The sequence below is a fragment of the Bremia lactucae genome (genome assembly GCF_004359215.1).
Source record: "Bremia lactucae strain SF5 chromosome Unknown BlacSF5_NotPlaced_183_SHOA01000117.1_1171385bp, whole genome shotgun sequence".
Classification (NCBI taxonomy): Eukaryota; Oomycota; class Peronosporomycetes; order Peronosporales; family Peronosporaceae; genus Bremia; species Bremia lactucae.
The window spans coordinates 371,012-382,567 of NW_027152196.1; the positions used below are offsets into that span (position 1 = coordinate 371,012).

Sequence of the window (11,556 nt, forward strand, 5' to 3'; positions counted from 1 at the left end):
CGAACCGCGATGAGCTGACGACAGCTCATCACTCCAAATTTTAGTAGCACTGTTCGAACGGTTTTCCAACCGTCAAATACAGTGAGTCTGCACCTTCTGTTTAACAAATGACGTTTATCGCGTTCGTGTTTAAGGTTCTTCACCAATACATGGAGGTAGCGATCAAGTATGTCGATCTTCGACTCTAGATCCGACACAAGATTTGGATCTAATTTTTCCTCCTCCGCCACTACCATTGGTGAATTCCCACGGTAGTTAACATTTCCTTGTGAATGTATTCTAAACCACCGTGATGTGAAGGGGCAGCGAACGAGTTATCTGGTTCGCTGGCGCAATTATCCACCTTCGCATGACAGCTGGGAACGAGTTTCCCAGCCGATTGTTGACGTTGAGGGCCTCGTCCCTCAGTATGACGAGACACATCGGATGGATCAGAAGGCCCATCGGAAAAAACACGCGCCCCTGGCGCCTGTAAATCAATTGCAAAACGTCAATCGCATCCCGTATCTCAATAGAGATGCAAGCCCTTCCCCAGGGCGAAGAGAGGGGATATATACATCCCCTTTTACCCTCTTCGAGTTGTCAACACAACACGGACAGGGATCACCCCACGTAAGGCATGGAAGATAGCCTCACGTGACAACCGATGCAATTCTTGCTTTGCACCAGTTGGAGTTCGTTTCTCAAACTTTACGCGATTCGCGTTAAGTTTTTGAAGCCAGGCTTCGCGTCCAATGTCTTTGACACTGCGAATGAACGCGCTCCAAGCTTGCATAAGCGAGACTTTATCTCGCTTATTGTTGCCACTAAACCATCGATGCTTAAGGAAAGCATCGAGATAAAAATCTTCCTCAGCGCGAAAGTTCTTCGCGCTGGGATCAAGGCCTTGAAGCTTTGTCGCAATAAATAAGGGATATTTATTGTGTGGAGTAGTCTCTCCAGACAAGCTATTAATTAGCTGCTCGGACAAAAGCCACGGCTTCTTCTCAGGGGCAAGACGAGACATTTTAGTGTCGTCACTCCCGTGAATGGTACCCACTGAAGCAGGGGTACCACAAGAACTTTTATTACGATGGCTTACGCCATCGTCGTCACCTTGCACACAAACAGGTGAAGGTAATCGTACGGGACGCTAAACGGGCGATGGGGAACGTCCTCATCGTCGGAACCAAATAGACTATTAACTCGTCTATTAGAATGAGCCCTCTCATTTGAAAGCTCATAGTCAGCCGCCTGACGTCTATCAAGCGACTGTTCCATTCTCCCCGAATCGGCAGTTCATCCGACTCGCATTCGTAGTCGACCTCCAAAGAGGTGTCGTATTCACGTGGTGAATCACCACGTGCACCCGCAACATCTAGTGTTGCGCGAGTAGAAGATACTACGGCAGACGTTCCGTCTGCCGCAAGAGATAATAGTGCGTCATCCGCGGCTGCACGAATCGCAGCCGAAGGCGCAGCACTATCAACACCCCGCATGAATTTGTTCTTCAATGATGGATCTGACCAATCAACAACCTTTTAAATTAAGTGGTCACATAGTGACCACTCCATCCAATGACAGACAGAGTGATTGTCGTTTAAGGGAGGGGTGATGTAACGGGGTGTATCGCTACATAAAATTAACATTTAAAGGTTGTAATTTAATATATTATCTAAAAGGTAGATAATATTTGTAGGATATTACTTTATATAGTAATGTTCAGAAATCTTATCCATAAATGGGTATAGGCCATCATATCTATTTATCCCGCAGACTAATCAGCTGTAAACGTAAACAAAGAGAGAGACAGATAAGATCTCAATTGCATGTTTAGTATTAGTTTAAAATTAAGTTAGCATTTACAAGTAGAAAGAAGAGATACTTAATTATATTAACACAGTTTTCATTTAACCCTCTTTAAGTAAGTTGCCTTAAAGAGAAGTCTTCCCCTGCATCGCCGAAAAGGTGTGCAAGAGACATTCGGCGCATATTGAGGAAGAGAAGGCGCTTCACATATAGATGTCAAGAGAGGCGCGGAGGAAAGAAAGGCGGTAGCCAGCGCAGATAAAAAATATTTTATGTCCAGTGCTTTAGCTGTGGAAAGCGCGGACGCTACGTGCGGGACTGCTAAACAAAGTCAAGTGCAAGTTGCGAAAGCAACGAAGACCACTTGAAAGTGGCATTTATGCCGTAGAAGGAAGCACGAGCGAAGGTTGAATCATGAAGAATGGAGCGACACCACATATGTCCAAAGACCGAGAAGCTTTTGCCGATTACGCTGAAACTACGACAGCACGCATCGTGTCAAGTTCAAAGAATGGCGTGCGGCTTACACTATTTGTACATGGGTTAGTGGCTCTGCGCGTTTGGAATGGCAAGTAATGGACGGGCGCGCGACTTGAAAACGCACATAATGTTTAAGATCTCAACAAGAATATATGTTCACGGACAATGGCAGCTGCGCGCGGGACGAGGAAGATCGAAATGACTCGAGAAGAATGCATCGTGACGAAAGGGGACCACGTCGTTCCGACTGGATCGCGACGAGGGATGTGAATGTTACTCAACGTCGATACAAGTGTCGAATGCCACGTCATTGAGGACGGAGCAGATCTATGACATCATCGGCTCGGACGTGTGTCATTTTCAATAATGAACAAGTTGATAAAGGATTGCAGCATCAGCGAAGAGTGCGTATACGCTGGTAGAATGTGCGACGTGTGTGCAACCGCAAAGCATGGTAGGGAGGATTTCGCTGCAAGGAACAGTCGCCGCGTGGATGACTTCACTCATGTGTATGGACGTGCTGGGACCGATCACGACGGCTTCTAAGGCGAAATAAGCGGAATCACTCGGTACACGGGTATGTTCCCGCTGCATGAGAAGAGTGACGACTTGGCGCATGCTGCTGCACCACTGGCGAGCCTTCCCGTCCCCAGAGGTTGCTGGGAGTCCATTAGTATGAATTTTTTTCGGTCTACCGAAACATTCAGCCGGTAACTCCGGCATAGTGTTCTTTGTTGACCGATTGAGCAAATGGCTCACTTAGCAACCGTGCCGGGTTCCATTGATGGCGAATGTACAACAACGCTGGCAATTTCTCTGATCGGGACCCCCGTTTCACGAATAAATTCTGGAAATCAATATTCCGAGTGCTTAAAACCAGATTGGATATGTCCACTGCGGACCATCCGCAGCCCGATGTCAATTTGAACGTTTCAATCGCGTCATTGAAGATGTTTTACGCAGTGTGTGTGCTCAGACACCAAAGTGCTGAGCTCCATGCTCCCAGTGGTGGAGTTTTCGTTAAATAACGCTGTACATGCATCTACAGGCTATACTCCGTTCTATGTCAACGGTTTCATCCACCCATGCGTTCCATTAACGATACCACTGCGTGGTTCAGGGCTTAGGGGGGGAGAATTTGCCGATAGGCTTGCTGATATCAGCCCTGTTACCGTTCGGAAACAAGTAAGCGAGTTTCTCGTGACGCAATTTAGTATCTTAATACATGTAAGGGATACGATGGCTGATAGCCAAGACAAACAATATGAACAAGCAGATGCCAAAGGCAAAAGATGTATTAAGCCTGCACCGTCCAGCTGTGCGTCACTGAAGCCGCTACCAATTCCAACCAACTGTTGGAAGTCAGTAAGTCTGGACTTCGTGTTTGGCCTGCCGCCCGATCATAAAGGTCGAACGGGGCTCGTCGTCTTTGTAAATAGACTGAGCAAAATATGGCATTTAGCACCATGTAAACATCAACCACAGGGAAGGAGGCAGCTCTCTTGTTCCTAAATCATGTTTACCGACTACATGGAATGCCCGAGTCCATAGTATCGGACCGGGATACAGGTTTTATGTCTGTTTTTTTGCGACATGTGTTTGAAATGCTAGGTGCTAAGCTCCTCATGTCGACCGTAGATCATCAAACGACCGATGGCCAAACAGAACGTGCCAATCGTGTCGTGGCGGATGTCTTACGCACAACTTCAATTGTAGCTCCGTGAACAATAGTTGCCGGAACTTTATTTAGTTTTCATCAAAAAGGGTAACAACCCTAATTGCCCCAGCTTTAAAAATCCTTTTTGCATATACAAGTGAAACACCGTGCGCCTCCCAAAGAGTGGAGCAAGCCATTATCCTTTGTGGAGTTCGCTATACATAACAGTGTCCAAGCCAGTACGGGTGAGACACCGTTTTATATTAACGGACTGCGCCATCCTCGGACGCCAGTCTCGTTTGTGCGCAGCCCGAGTCTTAGTGGGGGGAGGGACCCTCACTATGCTCGGTGCGAATGAGGGACATAGTTTCGTCAAAATGACGATGACCCGCGAGGGTATCACCTCAACGACAGAAACTTGCTGTAGTGACCTTGCCAGGTTAGCAGTGGTTAATAAAACTACGTCCTATGACCGACCTCTCGGCGGTGTCATAGGCGAGTTTGATATTAAAAGCGGGAGCGAGGCTCAACGCGCTTTGTGAGCGAGCGATTAGCCATCACACGAAAAGTCCGTGATGCGATGGCATGCACACAGGATAAACAAAAAGACTATGCTGACCGAAATGGTCGCAAAATTAATGAACGCTTTAGCGTGGGAAAAAGAACTATAAAGTGCTGCCACCCTACCTAAAAATACAATTTCTGTTTTCCCTGGAGGTACCACGAAGTTGTTGGGAGTGGTTCACATTGTGAGCCACCCTTGTGTATGTGATACACACGAGTGCATTCACATTAGCGGGGATGACGGCTAGTCATTTGTTACGCGAGGTGTCTAGAAATGTACGCTTAAATAAATATCAGTGTGTGTCTACAGAGATGGCATTTAAAGATTGGTTAAAGTTGGAATTCAATTTTCAATAAGATATAATATAAATCAGCCTGAAAACTACTTCCTACTTGGTAAGTGCGCACGAGGAGCCGGAATACCGCTCCCGTGACGGCACGTCTACCAGAGAACTTAGTGCGTTGGATTAGGTCGCTAAGGCGCCCACCACAACAACCTCACTGCACGCAAGAGTAGATAGTCAACCGCTTCCTTGATGTGCTAGGGTGTGTGCTTCAGTAGAGCGTGGCCGCATTAAGACGTGCCCGCCTATATAGTTAGAAAATAAAATAATTAGCTCAGTAGTGGATAGAAGTTCGTTACGTAGGAAACTCAACAAATTAATACAGTTTTATCTTTACTATTTCGAATCCATTGACTTAACTATGGTAGCTAAAGACCCTTAGCTACTAAAGTACTTTCTCTGTACTCTTGTGTACGTGAAGCGTGGAGGCACTCTCCCTACACTGTAATCAGTGTAAAGAGTAATAGTACTTATCAGTACTAGTTAAAGGTGCCCGCCACGTTCGTCAGCGGACATTCGACCCTCTCAAAAAGTAAATAAGCATTTTATTACAGCGGATGTCTAAACCAACCTTAGCAACAAGTTGGATTACTTTAGTCAATCGAACTACCTCAAACTTTGGTGGGTTGAGTTTAGGAAAAATCTGGGGTGGGTCTAGACATTCCCTAAAATTACTCTCCTTCATTATTCCTCTTGTTGTTTAAAATATTGCGTAACGAATGTACAGCAGCACTCCGAAGCACACAATTTTAGTATTTTTGTGATATATTATGAGTTTTTATCACCACAACGTGAACTCAGATTTTATGCAAAGCTCTTAAGTGAGATTGACAGGGATTGAGTACCATCATACAGAAAGTATCTTTCAATTTTTTCACTCTTTCATAAAAGCTCCTTATAAATAGAATATTATGTTCATCATTTTGCACTAAAAAAGGTTTCATTCCAATAAATAAATGTCACAATGTGGTCTCCGACGAGAGGTACTGGCGCTTTACCGGGACGTACTGCGCATTGCGAGGAGGTTCCCAGAGCCCAGCATCGGCCGAAAGCTGCGGTATAATGCGAAAGAATTGCTGCATTTGAGACAGCATGAGGGTGACGCAGCACGGATTCGGATGCACCTAGTTGAGGGCCGCGACGCCTTGGGTGTGTATCGGGTGTTACAGAATGACCCTGAGCTGCTCACAGCTATCATGAGAAAGAATGTACTGAATATGGGCGCCGCCATCAGCGAATTGACAGAATAATCCTGACAGATGGAATCTAAAAGAGTAGACCTGGCTTGCTTTTCCAGATTATTATCCGTGAAATTAACGTCAGCAATGTAAAAAGCTGCAGCAAAAGTAGCAGTATGGCTTGCAGTAAAGCATCAATTTTTTGGCACTTGGCTGATTTAAGACTTCTTTTACGGGCAAAGCGCTTGAAAGACTAGCTCTTGACTAAAGATAACATAAAAATTCTATTCCTATTGAACCTTTCTTGAAATTAATTCTCCACAAAATTATTATAAATGTTTTGGATTCATATCTGACATCCAAACTTTATTAAAAATGATTACAGATGGATCAGACAGATGGCTTAATTATTAGTTGGGTAAAATACTGTTATACGATGCCGCCTCTAAGGAATGGTAATTACCTCTTCACAACAGAATATACAATACAATTATAATTTTTGAACGACTATTTTGACGTTGCAGATTTAATTTTTAGACCAGCACTTTGCATCCTTGATTTTAGTGGGAGGAACTCCAATTATTGCTCTTCGGTAAACACGCAAGCTAATTACCTTCTTGTGGCATTCAAGTAGGCTTGCATGAACGATAGAGTCTATCCAATTTCTGCCATTTAAGAAAATTAACACTGCAGCTCGTGGCAACCAATCGCAGCATTTTTACTTGTTAAAATCTCCGACACTTTTGACATGACTTTTACTTTTGTTCTCGTTTAAAATTCTCTCAACGTTTGTGAAGACAAGATCTACAATATAATTTTTATGCAATGTCCCTTAAAATCCAGTCAGCATAGAACGTTAATAGTAATTGTGATATCAATGGCAAGTTCCGGCCAGGTATCTTTGGCGACCTTGACGTCATTATGTCTTGCAAACTTTATATTAATGCAAACTATTTGCCCCCTTTTAATTATTGAATATATATCTTCTTGTGGTAATATTGCGAAGTCACGAATACCTTGATCAGTTCCACTGCCTGTGTACCGCGTCAAGATTTGTACTGGCCTATTGTGGCATTCATGTACGACATGCATTGCAAGAATCACAGACTGATACTTTGATCATATACCCCCCCCCATTCCCGTGTGAAATAGGGCTATCTGCTATTATACAGATTAGCAAAGCCTATTCAATATTTTTCTCTTGTGTGGTTTTTTGGCGATAGCCTAAACAATGTCGTACATTACAGTCGCGCACGTTCATTGGACTCGACAACTTTACCACTAGTTGCTCGTGTGCGTTTGTGGTGCCTCTCCAAAACAATACGAGACAGTCCAATAATTATCGGCATTGCCTAAATAAAAATTAGATAAAGTGTATGAGATGGATTGTGCATGCCATATTCAACTCCAACTAATTGCAATCGTCTGTCATTCATCGTTTTTGGGGTCATACTTATAACACACTAGTCAACTGTCGAAGATTACAAATAAATATTTTTTGGAGATCTAATTTCATTATAAATGTTGGTCCAACTCATGCTGTAATCCAGTTTATTAGAGGCCGTGAAAGGTAATTATGCAAGACCGCAATTTGTGCGCCGCTCAAGTTGTGTTGTGACGTCGCAAAGAAATACCTCGCAATGGAAGTCGCCTATCGTTATTCAAACAATTTTGACACGCAGTGTGACGCAAGAAAAAGTCGTTTTAATAACCTTTACAACATTTGCAAGGCGTGAGGTAATCTGTATGCTTTCTGTTTTCGTAGCGGATTCGAGGACTTCAATACAATAACATTGTTGCGACAGAGAGTACTGCACTGTATGCGATGCGCTAGCGCTAATGCAGTCTGGGCGTTCATCTCCCACATTGTGGCGAGTACTGGATGTGGCGAAGAGAAAGCAAAACGCGCGCTCTTCCTCTAAGCAAGCTGCCGTAGTGCAACTTAGTGTGTCTGATCTTTAGCGTATGCTGGTGTAAAGCCGCGGGAATTGAAACAACCTGCGATGGGAGTCGCCATGTCGCAAGGACAAGGAAGGACCAACGTGCGACGCTGGAACATAAGTTTGTCGTGAACACACTCCAAGGCCGTGCTTTGTTCCGACTTTTGGTAATTAGACTCAATAAGTTGCCACCAGATGTGACGATTTGACTCGACAAAGAAAAGACCTAGTCGTAAAAACGAGGCGACAAGGAGGCCAAAGGCGTTTTTCAAACTGTCTTTTCCACTCGAATTGACGACGCTAAGTAAAAGCACTGGCCTTGCTCTTGCAATCTTTTGTATCCATCTGTTTATCCGGATCACCGACAAGGACTTGCTGCCTGTCAAACGGAGGTTCTCCGCGACGGTACAGTACGTAGACACGTAGGATAGAGGTGGACGATCGGCACTAACGTCTTTCAGATCGATTCATCTCTCAGTCTTACTTCTTCCTTTTCGACGCGGAAGCATGAACGAGTACTCGCACGAGTCGACTTTAAAGTATCATGTGCGTTCTGCCGTAACTCCCTTCAAACCCTCTTAGAACGTATATCTCATGTATATTCACCGGATTCATTTTATAGGACGTCGTGAGCAAAGTCAAGAGCCGAAAAGTAGACAACCCCGAAGAAGAAATTGCCAGCGAACACGAGCCACCGAGTCCGCATCGTCTGCACACTAGAACCACGCAGGATAATGACGTCTTTTTAATCACAGATCCACCGCGAGATCCCTCGACAAAAGACTCTCTCGTCACGAGCGTCACTCCCGACTCTCCCACCGCAGTCCCACGGAATGACACCAACGCTGCGCCTCCGACAGTCAATTCGAAAGTCACTTCTGGTTCAAACACAAATACATCGGTCGCGGCCTCCACGTCCTCGAATATCATGTCGGGAAGCGTGGTCTTTGGTCTTCTAATCGGCCTCGTTTGTCTCTTTTTCGTGATTGCTGTGTTAATCATACGAAAACGACGATCCGACAAACAAAACAACCTTCCTTCAAAGTTTATACATTCTAAAACTATTTCGTTACATAATGCCAAACTCGAGCCCCCCGGAGCGTTTGGCACACTCAGTAGCAAAAAGAAACGGCATCTTCAACAAGAACCGTTAATCTCGCGAACGTCGGGGATCTTCACCGTCGCTCGCGAGGATCCATTTACACGACGACAGGTACACAAGAGCGGAATTTGGGATGACCCGGTGCTTGTCGCGGCGCGCATTCCATTGGATCAAATTCAGATTCAGGAACTCATTGCGCGTGGAGGCTTTGGTCAAGTCTTTCTTGCAACGTATCAAGGGGAAACCGTGGCCGTAAAGACGCTTTTGCCTGAAACAGCGCAAGACACGACCGAGATCACGGCCTTGTTTAGCGAGACAAAAGTCATGGCCAAACTCGACCATCCTTGTATTGTGCGCTTTCTTGGAATTGCGTGGAATTCCCTTAGTTCCGTTTCCTGTGTTACGGAATATGTAGTTGGCGGGGACCTCCGAGCAGTGCTTAATCAGTGGCTCGACAGTCGTGCTCGTCCCAAGGGCTTTGATTACGATAAAATTCAGATTGCGCTTGATGTTGCGAACGGACTATCGTACCTTCATTCGTGTGAGCCTAATATTTTGCATCGTGACCTCAAGTCTCGCAACGTCTTGCTCACGTCGGAGCTACATGCGAAACTCACGGACTTTGGGGTGTCGCGAGAGCGTTCGGACGATCGCATGACCAATGCCGTGGGCACGTCCCTTTGGATGGCCCCTGAGGTCATGATGGGTGCGCACTATGGCAATAAGGCCGACGTGTTTTCATTTGGCGTGCTGCTTAGTGAGCTCGACACGCATGAGATGCCGTATGCGAATTTCAATACCCCGGGGGTACGCAAACCCGCAGAACCCGATATGCTCCAGATGGTCGCGGCAGGGAGGTTACGCGTCAACTTTTCAAGCGACTGCCCCGAAGAGCTACTGAAGCTTGCGCAAGAGTGTATAGCTGTCGATCCCACGGATCGTCCCACAGCCGCGGAAGCGCTGTACCGACTCCAACGTGCCTTGAAGGCGTTTGAAGTGGCAGAGGTGGCACTATAGATTATCGCTATCTTTCCTGAACTGTTCTCCTTAGACGTTCAAACTAAATTTAAATCGTATTTGTGCCAGTACTTTGACCCTCGCAAGACGATCCAAAAGAATAATTATTGATTTTGCACGGTTTTAAACATTTGTTAGCTTTACCAACCTTTTACAACGGCGCAATTGAAAGATGGAAATTTTAGTGTGTATATTACAAATGGTTATTGGCCAAGAAGAAATAAAATAAAAAAGTACACTATTATTATCTTTATTAATTTTGTTTTTAACAGTTCCAATATTACCAAAATTCGATATATTGATGCAATAAGACATAAGATCTACTGACTGATTGATTTACGTCTCAAATAACCCCGCCAATCGTTACTGTAACGGGCACTGCGACTTGTACTGCTTCAGTACAAGTCCACTTCACACTGCTTCAGATGTGAGTGGTGCCTCTCGTTAGGTGACGTACACTGTACGTGTAGAGGAAGACTTCTCTTAAGGCAAGTTAGCTTAAGAGTGTAAAATGAAAACTGTATTAATATAGTTAAGTGTCTTGTTAATCTATCTTTGTAAATGTTGTCTTAACTATAAACTAGTACTAAACATGTAAATGAATTCTTATCTATCTTATCTAGTAACTCTCTTTGATTACTTCTACAGCTGATTAGTCTGCGGAATAAATAGACATAATGGTCTATACCTATTTATGGATAAGAATTCAGGAAATTACTATATAAAGTAATTTCCTCCAAATATTATCTACCTTTTAGATAATATTAATTAACAACCTTTTAGTGTTAATTTCATGTAACGATACACCCCGTTACATCACCCCTCCCTTAAACGACAATCACTCTGAATGTCATTAGGTGGAGTGGTCGCTAAATGACCACTTAATTTTTAAAATGTTTTTGATTGGTCAGATCCATCATTTTAAATTCCATCGCATGAAGGAACAATTCATGCGGGGTGAAGATAGCGCTGAACCTTCGGCTGCGGTTCGTGCAGCCGCGGGTGACGCATTGTTATCTCTTGCGGTAGACGTTCCGTCTACCGTAGTGTCTTCCACTCGCACAACACTTGGTGTTGCGAGTGCACGTGGTGATTCACCACGTGAGTACGACCCCTCTTTAGAGGTCGATTATGAGTGCGAGTCGGACGAAATGGCCGACTCGGGGAGGATGGAACAGTCGCCTGATACCCGTCAGGCGGCTGATTATGAGCCTTCGAATGAGACGGCTCATTCCGATAGACGTGTGAACAGTCTATTTGGTTCCGACGATGAGGATGATCCCTCATCGCCCGTACGATCTTTCGTACGGTCTCCCATACGATCACCTGCACGTGTTTCTGTGCAAGGTGACGACGGTGGCGTAAGCCATCGTAAGAAAAGTCCTCGTGGTACCCCTACCTCAGCGGGTACCACTCAGGGGAGTGATGACAGTAAAATGTCTAATCTCGCCCCTGAAAAGAAGCCGTGGCTTTTGCCAGAAAGGCT

General features: G+C 44.9%; 2 protein-coding genes across 2 annotated transcripts; both read left to right on the forward strand.

Annotated features, from left to right (window-relative positions):
• Positions 1–5,789: 5,789 nt before the first annotated feature.
• On the forward strand, positions 5,790–6,083 carry CCR75_009555 (uncharacterized protein; the record flags this gene model as incomplete). The annotated part of the gene is made up of 1 exon (XM_067967594.1): positions 5,790–6,083. The coding sequence occupies one exon, from the start codon at positions 5,790–5,792 to the stop codon at positions 6,081–6,083; it is 294 nt and encodes a 97-aa protein (XP_067815618.1).
• Positions 6,084–8,458: 2,375 nt separating this feature from the next.
• CCR75_009556 (uncharacterized protein) lies at positions 8,459–10,070 on the forward strand (the record flags this gene model as incomplete). The annotated part of the gene is made up of 3 exons (XM_067967595.1): positions 8,459–8,497; positions 8,574–9,115; positions 9,932–10,070. 3 exons carry the CDS (start codon positions 8,459–8,461, stop codon positions 10,068–10,070), a joined length of 720 nt encoding a protein of 239 aa, XP_067815890.1.
• Between the last annotated feature and the right edge of the window lie 1,486 nt (positions 10,071–11,556).